Raw genomic sequence first — 16,643 nt, forward strand, 5'->3', positions numbered from 1 at the left:
AGAATCGATGCGCTTTGACTCATTATATTGAGTGACATAGAGCTTTGTATTGTGGGACTCGTTTTTGTAGTAGTTGCTAAGCTTAGCACATTTGTTTAGATAGGGTAGTTGGGTTACTAAAGGTTAATGAAGGCATAAACTAATCGTTTGGGTGATTGTGGATGCATATTTCTACCCACCGCGTATCAGCCTTTGAACAGACCACGGAACAGCAAAGCTACTACTGCTACGTTGAAATAGGTTAGTCACTTACAGTCCTAAGTACTTAACTTAATATAAAAACTTACTTACTGTCCCAATAGCGAAGTTAGTTGGCTTAACTTAGTACAAAAATGATAACAATATAAACTCCATCCCACAATCGCAAGTTTTCTAACATTGTGTGTTGAAGCATAGTAACGTATTAATGACGTTTTAACGTATGGAGAACGTTTTGATGGTTATTAGCCCACGCTATTAAAACCACGATCAATCTTCAGATGCTACTGTATAAAACAAATGGGATGAGTTCTCGTTAGTTCTTTCACCTATTAGGTGAGTGTGCCCCAAGTGATATATATCACTTGTACCATGGCTGCTTGGGATTTTGCTGACATACACACCATACACACCCTCGGGCTTTGGGTGTATATATCAGCAAAATCCCTCGTAGCCATGGTATAACTATTACATATACTCCCATGAAGCCTTAAACGGATATTTCTGCATTACTCTGCATTCTCATGGTTTGTGAGAAAACTGGTACAGCAAGTTTCCTTGGTTATCCTGTGACCCTTCTTTTAATGCAAGGTACTCCATAGCTGCTTCATTTGTAAAGACAGAATGCTTTGCAGCAACAAACACTAGAATCGTGTGTATTTATATGGCTTGAGAGAGCAATAAGCCACATGGATAACGTAGAAAACCAATGCATAATCTGTTTATGTACAAACTATTACTACTGTCTAAATATCGGTAGCGATATCGGTCTTCCTACTGTTCTGTACCGATACCGATATAGTCTCGTGCCCAGACCACTTTTTTTTCTTTTTCTGTGGGGGTGGAGAAAAAATGAAAATTTTTTCTCCACCCCCACACAAAAAGAAAAAAAGCAGTCTGGGCATGAGACTAATACCGATATAGTATTGGTAAAAAATGCCATATCGGTGACCGATATTTTAGCCAATCCGATTATTGGTACACCTCTAGCCAATACAGTCACGTGGTATATAGGATATGCGTGGTCTGTCTAGATTTCTGGCATAGGCAGAGCCCGCAAACTGGCGCAAAGGAGCATTCAATACTGATGGATCATTAGCTACTACTCGATACATGTATTTAAACATGTAAGTTACTACGTCTAGCATTGAAAAGTAATGAAGTTACTTGCACTAGTAGCTAACGAATCGCTACAAATTAACTTTGTGACAAAGCGTTACTTGTGTAAAGAAGCGTTACTTGTGTAGAGAAGCGTTGCTTGTAATTTACAAGTAACGGAGTGCTTGGTTGCCTAAGTAACTGAAGTTATATTACTCTACCAGCCGAAGTAGCACGTTATAATAATACTCCAACTTCCAAATTGTAATATATATTATGCATTATATTATGTAACGCGTTACCCCATCTCTGAGTATTGGTTAGGTAAAACTAAGCCCAAGCAAGCCTTCAGATCGACCCAACAAGTTGCAACAGATTTTTTTAAAATTATTTAACGACTGATGCCTTCAGACAAATGTAACTTAATAACGGCTAAGGCTACGTGCTTGATTTTTTTTTTTGCTTTTCGACGTCGCTTTGGCCCAAGAGGTGCCTTTTTGCATACTGCAGTACATACAATGTATTCTTCATGGACTTACCAGTGTCCTCCTTTGTGTCCTATTCATCTTGGCTTACAGCAAAAAGTGTCAATTTGGTGGTAACACGGGATGGCTTCCCTTCACAATGGAAATCGCCCATATATATAGTTTTCATAGTGGCTACTTAAATTACAGAGGTGCTGTTCTTGATTCGTACTGCTGTGTAAAGAGTTGAGTAGCTGACAATGAAGCGTAATGGATACTTCAATTTTCAGACGATAATTTAAGTGTATTATACAAAAAAAATGATATAGCTGGGGTGAGGTGCGATTTCTTTCTTTGATGTGGTATGCGTGGGTTCATCAGTCAAAATAATTATTTACAAAAACAAGTACACAACAGAATTAGGAATTTTCGACTAGAATAGGGACCATAGCACATCGATAATAAGTACTGGAGTAGTGCATGATAATAAGAAGTGTTATATCCCTACTATGCTTTTCTGTTATGGCATCTTGAGCACAGTAGGGATATAACATTTCTTATTATTGTGTACTACTCCAGCTTGTTTCAGTACTTTTTATCGATGTGGTATGGTCCCTACTCTAGTTGAAAATTTCAAATTTCTTTTGTGTACTTGCAATATTGGCTTTGATTTGATGGAATATTAGAGAAGTTGTAATAGTATTGTATTACAGAGTTTATTTGATTAGTTTTGTAATTCTCTAATAAAGCACACATTTTTTCGACGATTTCTAATAGAACACATATAGAATGTTCTAGATTTTCCATTGGTAGATCTATGAAATTATGAGCTTTTATCGTTAGAATTTTCATTTATAAAGTAGAAATTAAGTGAGGTGATCAGCCGTGATAGCAGCAGCTCAGTGGTTAAGGATTTGGGTTTTCAGTATGGTTTGAACACTAATAAGTGAATTTTTTTGACATTTTTCATGCACCTTGTTTACCCGCAGTGACTGTTCTATTAGAGTATTTCAACCCCACAATTAACAGTTTTTTCCTTGTAATTACCTCTATAGCTGTCAATGCAATTTCTTTTAAATCACAAAAGGTTTGAGCTATGATGGTTAACCTATATGCATAGCAATTTTTTAAAGTTATTCCCATAAGCGGTTTATCCTGTAGGTGTGACAACAAGTCAGCCTTTTTCAATGCAAATAGTCATCCATAACTCTATGACTATTAATCAGATTTGCACCAAACTTGGTACATGATTGTGCCACAATGCATTCTTAAAGTGTACCAAAGTTCATGAAAATCGATGTACGCATTTGCATTATATAAAAGAAATTAAGCAAATTTTTGAAGGTTAATATTTTATGGTTGCATTAGGAAATCTTACTCAAATTTGGTATTGGGGTACTGAAGGTGGAGGGCATTTGCAGTATAAAAATGATTCCAATTTCGAGAAGGGAGCACGAAGCTACATATGGGTGAAAATCATGTTTTGTTTCTTCCTGTAAATATACTCACGGTGTGGCATGCCAGCTTTGTTAGCCACACAACACACTACCGTGTGTCTAGATATCATCGAAATAAAAGTAGTAAAACAAGGGAGGTGCTTACACCTGCAGATACACTAGTGGATAATCTGAAGTAGGGGATTAAATGTCCACTAGTATATCTGCAGGTGTAGGCGGCCTGAATTGTTTCACTACTTTTCCCCTATAAGACTGGCATTTATATTCAGGTTCAGCAATCAGCATTCATGTATTTCTCAACTTCATACCTCATTGTACTCTCCTTGATGTTATATTCAAGCTTAAAAGTAATCTATGTAACATTCTTCACTTAGTCTACTCTATACCCCCAGTGACTAAACAGGACCAAACAGTTATACAATACTGTCTGCAATCCAAGGCAATATGGTAAACAGTTGGTCTGTAGAAAGCAGCACAAAACTTTTTGATTTTTTTTACAAAACATTTCAGATTCTTTATAAAAGCTAGCTTGATTTTACCAAAAAATTGTCATAGTGCATGTTGTCACTAATCTCTAACTTAGATTTTTGACAGGGTATTTTAAACTTTGTAATCCCTACTATTAAGCACTGCTATACTTATCATAACTTTGGTCATCATTGTAAATGGTTGTACCATCATTACAGGAACTGGAAATAATAGTACTAAAATGTCTGCAATTTTGTGACCAGAAAGAAGCATTTTCCATTGCATTCCCTCCCCTTGGAGCTGGTGGTCTTAAGTTTCCCTCTGATGTAGTAGCCAGGGTCATGGTCACTACAGTTCATAACTATTATCAAGCTAACCAAAGCTGCATCAAATCTATCAAGTTTGTTATATTCATGGATAGCACATACAAGGAGTTTCAGAGTTTTCTCTCCCAGAATGTAGGGTCTACATTCTCTCCTCTAACAGCACCACCTGGGACACTTTTACCATCAAGTGCTACTGTCACTTCAAGTTACCAACCTTCTCTATCATCTTTCACATCCCCACTGTCAGGGGTTATGTCAGAAGTCTTCAAGACAGGAAATATCACAGTAAAAGTAGAATGTGGTGACATCTCAGATGATGATAGTGATGTCATTGTAAACATAACATTTTCTGATCTTCAGTTAACATCGATTGCAGTGTCTAAAGTTATATCCAAGAAGGCTGGTCCAAGCATGCAACAAGATTGCCAAATGTACATCAAGCAGTATAAACAACTGGAGGAAGGGAAAGTGTGTATTACTCAAGCAACAGGACAACTACAATGCAAGAAGGTGTTCCATGTGGTCGTACCTGATGTTAGTAAAGCCAATGCTCTAAGCCTCTTGGTCACTACCTGTCTAAAGGAAGCAGAGTGTAATAAAGTGGTATCTATAGCATTTCCAGCCATTGGTACTGGAGGATTATCATTCAATCCCAGTGATGTTGCTCAAGATATGTGTGCAAGAATAATTGAATTTGCATTGACTCGGCCTGTGTTTTTGCAGGAAATAAAAATTGTTGTGTATCAAAGAGACATGTATCAAACTTTTGTGCAGAAGTTTATTGACATATCCACTAGGAAACCTGGACAAGCTAAACCAAATCTTTTAGTTTGGTGTACTAATTTTGCTGTAAATTCTTACATTTCTGGTAGAAGAAATGTTACCAACACCAGCACAAGTGACATGTACAGCAAGAGTGTTTCTGATAATCCATCGGTGTACAACCCATCAATGCCACTACTCACCGCACAGTCCACTAGTGGTGGTATCTTCAGTATCACTCCTGTACAGATAAGAGTGTATGCTGAATCAGAGGATAATGTCATCAAAGCAGAAGACTATCTTCTGCAAATTATTGATCAGAATTATGAATCACTTCCAGTGGTTGACCCTCTAATAGCATCCTTGAAACTAGACCAGATATCCCGACTGACACAAAAGGCAAGAGACAATCATGTCAGTATTGAAATAGAGACTGAACTCTCACGAATACAAGTTAGAGGTGGTAAGAATGATGTACAAATTGTGAAGACTGAAATTGAGAGGATTTTACATGAAATAGACACTGAAAAGTTGTGGACAGAAGCCATAGCAACAGAAGCTAGTTGGATGCAAAAGAAAGTCACATGGCAGTACCTGGTGGATGACAACCTATATGAGGATTATGAAGCCAAGATTAACTATCAAATAGAGAAAGCTTATCAATTGTATAAGCAACAGAAACAGAGCCCAACCGTAACTTTTACAGATGGAGGAATACAGTGTCAGATAATCTTTAACAGTGATCCCATGCAAGAAAAGGATATCACTACTGGAGAAGTGATAAATGTTCAAAGATTTGATCTAGAAGACAAGATTACAAAAAGTTGGTTTATATATACATGTGATCATGAACTTGATCATATATGTATTATAGTTATACCACAGCTGCGAGGGATTTTACTGACCCAAAGCCCGAGGGCTGCAGGTGTATATATCAGCAATATCCCAAGCAGCCGTGGTATAAATGCTATAAATCACTCAGGGCACACTCACCTGATAGGTGAAAGAACTACAGAGCACTCACCCCATTTGTTTTATACACTAGCATCTGATGATCGATTGTGGTTTCAATTGCATGGGAAAATAGCTCTCAGAACGTTGTTCATACATTGCTATGTTCCAACAAACGCCAGAAACTTTCGATTGTAGGATTGATTTTTGAAGTGTAAAGTTTTAACTACTACATTGAACCTTTGCTATTGTGGCAGTAAGTAAGTTAATACATTAAGTACTTAGGAATATAAGCTACTCACCTGGGTTGTCATATTCTTCTTGTTTCGTGGTTGCTCAATGGCTGACGCGCCCCTCGCGTAGTGGGTAGAAATACGCATCCACGCATCACCCAAGCGCTCGTTATACAGATCATTCATCTTAGAATATAGTTTTTAAATAATCTAAACTTAGCAACTACACTGAGCCTAGCCTAACTTACAAACCCAAATCCATAATTAAATGCTCTGTGTTGCTCAATATAATGAGTCAAAGCGTACTGTATTTTTGAACTGGTTGGGCATCAAAGCCATGAGCAAACTGCATTCCCATGATATTGCCGGGGCAATATGCTAGTTAAACCCTGAGCGGCACCTTTGAACTCCCACGCTAAAGTGGTATATATATGTATGTACCACTTTTACACCTCAGATCAAAGGAAAGCCAGTGCATATATATCACATATTGCACTGACTCAAAATGTTAACGAGTTATATGCACTGCTAGCAGCGTGTATATCTCATTACACACTGCCTTAACGAGATATGCGCACTGCCACCATCATCAACTTGAGACATTGCACACCTAATAGGAGTGCACACTATATCCAGAAATCATCAGATTTCTTTGATATTGTACTGCTGTCCTCTTCTCTTATATAGGGAATCAAGCAAGCTGTGATTGTGGGATTGAATTCTGCCAAACAACCTGTGATTGTGAGATTCAATTTTAATACATCAACAGTAGTTTGTTTTTTTACTTTTGTAAATGTAGCAATTAAAGTAACATAATTAACACTAGTCTCTTAAAATTGCTATATTAGCAAAAATAAAATCAAACTACTGTTTGATGTATTAAAATTGAATCCCACAATCACAATTTGTTTGGCAAAATTCAATCCCACAATCATAGTTTACTCGGTTCCCTATATAATAGAAGGGTATAGCAACTAAAGGTTTTGCCAATTTGGTGGGTCTACATGCTAAAGTAGAACATATTAGTTATACCACGGGCACTCGTGCTTTGCCTGTATATACACACTCGTACTCAGGCCTGCAGCCCTTGTGCTTGTGCGTATGTATCAGGTAAAGCACTCATGTCCGTGGTATGACTATTACATATATATTTGTGTGGGAGTATCAAAGCAAAAAGTGTTCTATCTTTGCCATACAAGCACAAGTGTTCTATATTGGGCAGTTATTAGTATTAGTATTTGTGTTACAGGTGAAGAAGGCTCAAGGAGCCTGTAAAGCCTGATCTGCACAAAAAGAATTTAACAAATTCGCAATTACATAGCAAAAACTTATATAATTAACTAATTTATGATCATACAATAAAATAGACCAGCTACTGTCGAGAAAATTTTAAAAATCATTAAGTGTGGGTGCATTAACTATGTGATTGCGTAAACTGTTCCAGTCATTGGTGGCTTGTACAGTGTATAGAACACTTTAATAAACCACAGTTCTATATCAGGTAGTTATAGAACTGCCAGGTCTATTTTGTAGGCTGATAACCAAGGGTGGGCAGTACAAGTAATAAAATATCGATACCCATACCAGAATGTCCAATACTTTTGTATCGAGTACTTTTTATGAAGAATTGGAAATTTCGATACTTGGTAATCATGTGATATTTTGCTCACATTGTGCATGCAAAACTTATGAAAACACTAAAAATTGGAATTTTTCAGCCATTACTGTACTATAATGCAAGCTTTATTCAACCAACCAGTCATCACTGAGAAATTTTCAGTGCTGTGAGGTTTACTAATTGGCTACTAAGCACAAAATTCACAAGTACTCAGTATCAGTATCAATACCGTGATAAAGTACTTGGAATCGTATTGAAGCAAAATTTTCTGGTATCGCCCACCCCTAGTGAGTAATCACTCATTCTAGCCAGTACAACCAATCAACCAAGCCAGTGTAGGCTGATAGCCTGACTGTGCTGGCTGACCAGTCAACCCAACCAATAAAAACAAAAACACTGGATTTAATTTATAGATACACTTGAAGATTTCGATGATGGGTTGCTTGTGATCAGCAGCAGTGAACATTCTTACTACGTTTTGTTCACATAAACGGACGAGTCCTAGGAATATCACGGAAATATGCTTATTAAAGTACCACAATCGAAAACTTTTAGTTGTGGGGAAGACGGACTAGACTCACAAAACGACTAATGCAGGAGCAGCACAGTGTGACACAGGCAAAACACAGGCGCAATGCCTATTCTACCGATGATAACACTACTCCATGAGTTTCTAATTGTTTCGTGTGTCTTGTGTGTATTGCAAGTTGAAAGTTCTCTATACCATTTAAAGCACTGCCTTTGCTTGTGCTATACGGGAAATATAACACTCAAAGAGTGGTCTCGAGACGAAATATAGCACTTGGCTTCGCCTCATGCTATATTTGTCTCTCACCCACTCTTTTCGTGCTATATTTCCTGTATAACACTCGTGGCAGTGCTTTAACTAATACATACAGTCGATTGCAGAATTGTTGAAATTTCTCTTCCCGTGTCGTAAACATTCTGTGGACTGGAAAACTATTTGCAGTGAAGCTGGATCAGCCGGATTGAGGAAAAAGTTTAGTGTAGTTCAATTGCTGCTGAATCCGTGGCAAGGACAATAAAATTTACTCACAAGGAATGTTACGGAAACACTCACAGTGCGGCATACTTTTTCAAGAATTCTGCAATTGACTGTGTATTATATATACCACTTTCACACCTCACTTCAAGGGGAAGAGAAGGTGTATAAATAGTATAATAACACTGCTATCAGTGCTCAGAAATGCATTAACGAGAAATGGAGGTAGTATGTTATAGTTACAAGGGTGATATCATTGTATTTACATGAGTCCAAGGGCCGAGGACAAGTGTAATAACAATGATATCATCTGAGTATATGGGACATAACTATTTTAAATCCCAGTGTGCAGGAGTGTGCAGGAGTTTACAGATAGTAAATTGAGTTCCGGTTTGAGTTCCTGCAAGTTCCTATCACTGTGCTCAAGGTTTCATCCTAATTGTGCTTCATAGCTACTGGAGAGAGACTATGAACTGACTATAAGCTGTAGCGAAGGGCGATTTTACAAAGCAGCAGTTCCAGGTACAATTTGCCTTCGTCAGAACTTGATGTAGTGGTGTAGCATGGTGTGCAAAGGATAAAAATACCGGAAACTGGCTACCATTAGTCCGAGATAGAACGATGAAGCTAGAGATTATCAAAAAAAGTTGGTTCTTCATTGTAGTGACCACTGGAAAGTGAAAATCGACTTGAACTATCCTATTGGTAACTTATACTAGTGTTACTCTGTGTAAAGGATTACTTGTTTTCTTGTAAGATTTAGAAGGTTTAAGTGCTGTACTGGTGTGTTTTTGTATTAATATTTCCATATTTGGCTCTTTGTTCCATTGGAAAACAATACCATTTGTGGTTGTTATAATGTCACAAACAAGTCTTAGTGGCTCCATTACAGGGTGATAAGTTAGCTACCACTGGGTGATAACTAATTTATCGTACAATAGCAGAGCCACTCTGTCTAGCTGTATGGTAGTTATCGCCCAGCACGGTACTTTGACACTTCCACATACTGGGATTTAAATACAAGATATACCACTTTCACACCTCACTTCAAAGGGAAGAGAAGGTGTATAAGTGGTATAATAGCACTGCTATCAATGCTCAGGAATGCATTAACGAGAAATAAAGGTAGTATATAAGTTACATCCCTCCTAGGAGGGATAATATTATATCTTGTACATACTACCTCCTATTCTTATTAATGCAATCCAAACATTCTCAGAAATCATCTGATTTCTTTGATGAAACTGTGTGATCTCCTCTGCTTTAATATAGCAACATTTCACAGGATTGATAGTGGGTTTTAGTTTTGTAAAGTGAGCCAAAGCATAGATAAGTTGTGGACTTGGAGAAGAAGATGGTTCATTGTTTTAAGTTTATATTACTGTTTTGATTGCATTCTAGTCATGTGGTGATGTCCAGACACTGGGCGTAGCACTTAATTGATTTGGCCAATTCACTACTTTAGTTTATTTATGGCTAGTAAAGTAAGTACTTTAGTACACTTGAATCATCTTTGTATTGCTGTTTTGACACCTGGCATGATGTCACACACACATGTAGTGACTGGGTATGGCACTTAATTGACTAGACCATTATAGTACTGTAAACATATTCACTGCTTTAGTTTATTCATGGCTAGTATAGTAAGTACTTTATACTGGAAGCCATAGGATTTCTGGTAGAATACATGCTCTACAAATCTAAGCGCCAGCATCCGGATTTTTATCATATACAAAAACACTATAGAGCAAACGAAAGTTCAGGAAATTCTCTACTTTATTATATAAAATCAGAAAAGTGCATTGCTTACTAGCCGAGTAGCATCACGGCAACTTTGGGTGACAAAAAACCACTTCGCGTCAGTTAACGATCAAACCAAGACACATTCAGCTCCAACTGCAGTGGTACACGATAGAGTTAGCTAACATACAGTGACCAGCAGCAAAGTAAACTAGTAAGACATAAATACAAGCAAATTACTAACCTTGTAATTTTTAAGATGCTGCTACATCACCAAAACACGACCCGTGCTACTTCCCTCAGCCTTGTCAGCCAAATGCTGCTGAGGTGCCAGCAGATCTGTCTACTGATAAACTACATGATGTTATGGTTTCCTACTATGAAGCTCATGTAAAAGTTACAGAGGTGTCAGCCAAGCAGATTTATGCGAAGGCTATGGGACAAAGTAATGGTGAATGTGAAGCCAGCTGGCTAGAAGAACAACGGAATAGAATAACTTCATCTAATGTGGGACAAATTGCCAAGCGTAGATCAAGTACAAAAGTAGCTACTAAGGTGAAACAACTCCTGTACTCAACGTTTCATGGCAATAGGGCAACAGAATGGAGCTTGCTTCAAGAAGATGTTAGCAGAGCAGAATATTTAAAGGTCAAACAGGCTGTTTCACCTCATTTTACTTTTGAATATAGTGGGCTGGTGGTGAGTGTCTCCAACCCTTGGTTGGCAGCTAGCCCTGATGGGTTAGTATTTGATCAATTGGAAGACCTATTACAAGGATTAGTAGAGCTCAAGAACCCTTATGAAGTAAGAGATATTACACAGCAAGAAGCTGCTGCTACCATTAAAACATTCTGTTTGGAAATAAATAGTGATGGCAAACTTCAACTTAAAAGGGGCCATGATTGCTACTGTCAAATTCAATGTGCACTGTTTTGCATTACTAGACAGTGGTGTAATTTGGTAGTACTAACAAAATCCTTGCATATAGAAAGAATTGTGGCAGACCCAAACTTTAAATCAATAGTACTGCCTAAGCTAAGAAACTTTTACTTTACAGCCATTCTTCCTGAACTGGCATCCCCACAAGCTGGGATAATAGAACAAACTAAATGGGTGTCAGAGGAATGGAAGAAAATATACATGAGTTTTGACAGTGGTTTACAATGAACTTTAAACTTTACAGATAGTCAGATTATAAACATTATAGTATTGTAAATGTCACTGGTGTACAGTAAACTATATTAACAAGCCTTCCATTTGTCAAGTACATAGCAATTTAATCACAATATTCTTATTGGTGCTCAGGGGTGGATTTAGGGAGGGGGCTGGGGGGGGGCTATAGCCCCCCATTCCTTTCTAAGTTAGTACTTGGCCAATAAAACCCTAAATCTTCTATGTGTATCAATAGCAGACTTATTTCAGGACCTATGTATCACTACTAACACAAATAATGTCTATGTAACTATACCTATTGTTCAACTCTGTTCCAGGAGAGTATAGCTTCCTTTTCCTCAAGAGTTCTTCAAAAAACAGGTTTCAATTATGGGTTACATCTCCAGTTACAAAAGTTTTACTTGTGGGTTTTGTGTCATTCAAATAATTAGCACTGCTTTCCATTATGGCTATAAGAGGTGATTAGTGTGGTTTTTATATTTTAAAATGAATTATGTGATTCAAAAAGTGTTAGTTGATTTAATTGGTTAGAGTTATCAGCTTATGTAGCTACCATTTCAAACTGTAGTCTTTTGGTAATTTATTGTCTCATAAGCTATAACATATTCACCCACTTTTGTCTATGAATGTAAAATCTGTATCAGTTACCTTCTGATATGACCCCATGCTGTGGGTTATGGTGCTTTAGTCTTCATAACCCAGCAGATTCAGAAATAAATTGACTATCACAACAGCAAATTCAGAAAGCCCATAAATGCAAATATAGTTACACTTTGCTAAGGATTTCCAGTGGACTAGCTAATAGCTACTAGCACCCTTCACTGTATTCTGCTTTTCAGTACACTTATTGATGTTAAGGCTACTGTAACAAAGTGTCACTAGGCTAAAGAGCATGCATACTAATATTTTTGACATTCAACACTACTACTACTTAGCTATACATGTTCCTTCCTCACAGATTTAGCTGATTACAGCATGGCTAAGAGAAGCTGATGCATTATGGCATATAGCTAGCTACAAACGAAAAGATTATCATGCATGCATGATAGCTAGCTACTCAATGAATATTGCAATCTGCCTTGATTTATTGTGTTGCGGTTGTATCACGCACATGCGTAATTAATAGCTAATAATGAGTGTTTGAGGTGAAAACATGGTGGAACATTGATCCTTCGCCCTGCGTCCAATCGTGCCCATAATAACTTTTGGGGCTTGTCCGGGAGCTACATTGCCACCGATTTGTTGTGGAGTGGATTCATCAGCCAATTTTCATCGCAGTTGTTGGGTTAGCCCAGACCGCTAGTCTTAAAGTCCTTGGTACCAGGTTAATGGTACCTGTAAAATATTTTATACGACCGATTCTGTTGTTCTTCGTGTTCTTTGGTTCCTGTAGATTGCTTGTGATTGGCAAGAGGATTATCACATGTAGCGGGCACTAATTAGATAATTGGAGTAAACAGCTGTTAATTTCTTAGTTAATTGATTGCTAATCACTACTGGTCACTGGTGTTTAACTACTTATTGTTACGTGTTCGTCGCTGGAGTTAATTCGAATACTATTATTAACATGTCGTTCGAAGTAGAGAGTTTCGCAGCTAGTCCAACTTTGGAAGTCTTTAATAGCCTCAAGAAGGCTGAATTGTTGCTAGTTGCTCAACATTACAAGCTGTCAGTCACATCGTCGATGGGTAAGGGAGAAGTCAAGAAGGTAGTGTTAAGCTATTTAACTGAGGAGGAGCTCCTGTCCGAAGAAGAACTGGAAAGTGCAAATGCAAGTCGAGAAGATGTTCTAGAGCTTAAGAAGCTTGAGCTACAGGAAAGAGATAAGTCGATACAGTTAAAGTTAAGGGAGCTAGAAATAAGGGAGTAGGAGCTAGCAATAGAATACAAGGCCAAAGAGATAGAATTAGAGAAGGCTAAGAGTAAAGTAGCTACTCCTGTAGACACAGAGGCAGTTGTAGATGTTGGAAAGTACATTCATTTTGTACCGCCTTTTCAGGAAGTAGAGGTGGATAAATATTTTATGCATTTTGAGAAAATTGCTGCCAGCCTAAAGTGGCCAGAAGAATTCTGGACAGTGTTATTACAAAGTGTATTAATTGGAAAGGCCAGAGAGATTTATTCAGCCCTTCCTGTTGAGCAGAGTGCCAGGTACACAATAGTTAAAGAGTCTATTTTGAGAGCGTATGAGCTTGTTCCCGAAGCATACAGACAGAAATTTAGAAACACTTCAAAGGGTAACAAACAAACTTTTGTTGAATTTGCTCGGGATAAAGAACATCTGTTTGACAGATGGTGTGCTTCCCAGAATGTCGGTGGAGATTTTGCAAAGTTAAGGCAATTGCTATTGGTGGAAGAATTTAAGAATTGTTTGTCTAATGAGGTCAAGACTTATTAGATGAGCACAAAGCTGAGACACTCCAGCAAGCTGCTGTTTTGGCAGATGAGTATACGTTGACGCACCAAAGAGTTTTCTCTCCTAAATTAGGAGCTGTAGACCCAAAGAGCTGTCCGTCACCTCCCAGTAGAAATAGTAATGGGCCTGGCCAAGGTCAAGGGGGTCACTATAACCTGAGGAATAATGATCAATGGTACCAAGAAGGGGAACAGATTATTTCCTGGACCTACCTGCCGTTACTGCAAGCGTAAGGGACATATCATGTCTGAGTGTTGGGCTCTAGAAAAGAAAGAGAAGACCCAGAAGGCAGATTTGGTGATTATGAAGCCAGATGTCAAGAAGAGTCAATACCCTGCTATAGAAGAGACTAATGAAGAGAATGAGTTTGCACCTTTTATTTCTGAAGGTAGAGTGTCACTTGTGGGGATGGATACCTCCAGTAGTATTAAGATTTTAAGAGATACTGGTGCCAGCCAATCACTGTTGGTGAAGGATGTTTTACCTTTGAATGAACAGTCATTTACAGGCAGTAGTGTTTTGATTCAAGGGATTAAATCTGGAGTGGCGAGTGTGCCCTTGCACATAGTGGACTTACAGTCAAGCTTGGTATCTGGACCAGTGATGGTTGAGATTGTAGCCTCTCTCCCAGTCCAAGGAATCTCCCTAATCCTTGGGAATGACTTAGCTGGTGATCGTGTCATGGCAGATCCATGTGTATCCCCCAAACCTTGTTTGAGTGTAGTATCAGATGACAGTGGTATTGAGATGTCAGAGGTTTTTCTGGCCTGTGCAGTCACCCAAGCCATGGCTAAGCAGATAGAAGCTGAGAAGTCTAGGGTGGTTCCAGTGTCAAATAGTGAGAGTCCAATATCCACTAGTGAGAGCCCAATGTCTTGTGATATACAGCAACTTCCAGAGATGAGTAATGACCTTCCCAGTGATGAGAACAGTGTTACTCCTGATGCTGGCCCACCACTGACTAGAGAACAGCTGATTAAGGATAAACAAACAGATCCTGAGTTACGAGCCATTGCACAATATGCAGGTGAGGAACACAAAGTGAGAGATAGTCCAGTGTCGTACTTTATGAAGAATGGAGTTTTGATGAGAAAGTGAAGATCACCAACTGCTCCATCATCCAATGAATGGGAAACAACCTATCAGATAGTAGTACCACAGAACTGTTGGGTGGAAGTGATGAAGCTAGCTCATTCTGGTCCTCTGGCTGGACACTTAGGAGTAAGCAAGACATGCAGTCGAATCCTGTCTCATTTTTATTGGCCTGGAATCAGGAGTGACATAAGAAAATTTTGTAGAGAGTGTCATGTGTGCCAAGTGGTTAGAAACCCCAACCAAAAGAATCCTATAGCCCTGCTGAGGCCTATACCTGCTTTCTGAGCCATTCTCTAAAGTCACGATAGACTGTGTTGGCCCTTTGCCTAAGACTAAGGCAGGTAATCAATATTTATTGACAATTATGTGCACCTCAACTCATTTTCCTGAAGCTGTTCCTCTGAGGAACATAAAGGAAAAGACAATAATTAAAGTTCTTGTAAAGTTTTTTTACTCTTTTTGGTCTCCCACAGACTATTCAGTCAGACCAAGGTTCTTATTTCATGTCTGGTCTTTTCCAGCAAGTGTCACATCAGTTGGGTATTCAGCAATTCAAGTCCAGTGTCTATCATCCACAATCTCAGGGAGCTCTAGAACGTTTCCACCAGACGTTGAAGAACATGCTCAGGAAGTATTGTCTGGAAGAAGAAAAAGAATGGGATGAAGGCGTTCATTTAGTATTGTTTGCTGCCAGGGAATCAATCCAGGAGTCGCTTGGATTTAGCCCTTGTGAATTGGTATTTGGCAGGACTGTGCGTGGCCCACTGAAGCTTCTTAAGGAACAATGGCTTACTGAAGGCACTTCATTGAGTTTATTGGACTATGTAAGTGACCTCTGGACTAAGTTGTCAACTGTGTGTAAGTTAGCCCAGCAGAATTTGAAAGCAGCTCAGCAGAGGATGAAAGTGTGGTACGACAGGAGGGCACACAACCGAAGTTTCAAACCAGGTGATAAGGTCCTAATGTTGTTGCTTATCCCTGGCCATCCACTCCAGTGGTCCTTATGTCATAGAAGAGAAGGTAAATAATGTTAATTATGTGATCCAGACTCCTGAGCAGCCGAAGAGTAGACGATTGTGCCATATAAATATGCTAAAAGAGTATTATAGCCCATCTGTGACATCTGCTAAACAGTATTCTACAAAACCTGTAGCTGTATCTGTCAGTATGAAAAGCACTGTTGAGGAGGACACAATTCAACATGAACTCAGGCTTATAAATTCCGATGTTCTATCCAACTTGGATAAGAAACTGAATCACTTGCCTTGAATGAGAGAAAGGAATTAGTTGCACTATTGGAAGAGTTTAAAGTATTGTTTCCAGATACACCAGGTAGAACCACAGTCATACAACATGATGTCAATGTAGGTGATACTACTCCCTGCAAACAGTCTATACAGTCATCTATCCTCGGGATTGGATAGGAATTTGTCACAGTTACAGCATTGAGACGTCTAAAATCTGTGCAGAAATGATAACTTCCATCAGGTTTTGGTACTAATACACAGGGTGAGCTCCATTCACTCAAGCTAGGTTCAATGATACCATTACGTAGCATATATTCTACTTCCTTTGTTAGATGTTGTAATTTTGATGGATTCATACGATAAGGATGCTGACCAAATTAAACCAGCGAAATTT

At 38.5% G+C, this 16,643-nt stretch overlaps 1 protein-coding gene across 1 annotated transcript in view; it reads left to right on the forward strand.

Moving 5' to 3' along the window:
• Window positions 1-16,643, forward strand: part of LOC136236873 (protein mono-ADP-ribosyltransferase PARP14-like) — a 290,930-nt gene that overhangs the window by 267,376 nt on the left and 6,911 nt on the right. The window contains exon 18 of the mRNA XM_066027105.1: window positions 3,904-5,596. Coding sequence (XP_065883177.1) covers window positions 3,904-5,596 — 1,693 coding nt within the window. The remainder of the gene's footprint in view (window positions 1-3,903; window positions 5,597-16,643) is intronic.

The sequence above is a fragment of the Dysidea avara genome, chromosome 10 (assembly GCF_963678975.1).
Source record: "Dysidea avara chromosome 10, odDysAvar1.4, whole genome shotgun sequence".
Classification (NCBI taxonomy): domain Eukaryota; kingdom Metazoa; phylum Porifera; class Demospongiae; order Dictyoceratida; family Dysideidae; genus Dysidea; species Dysidea avara.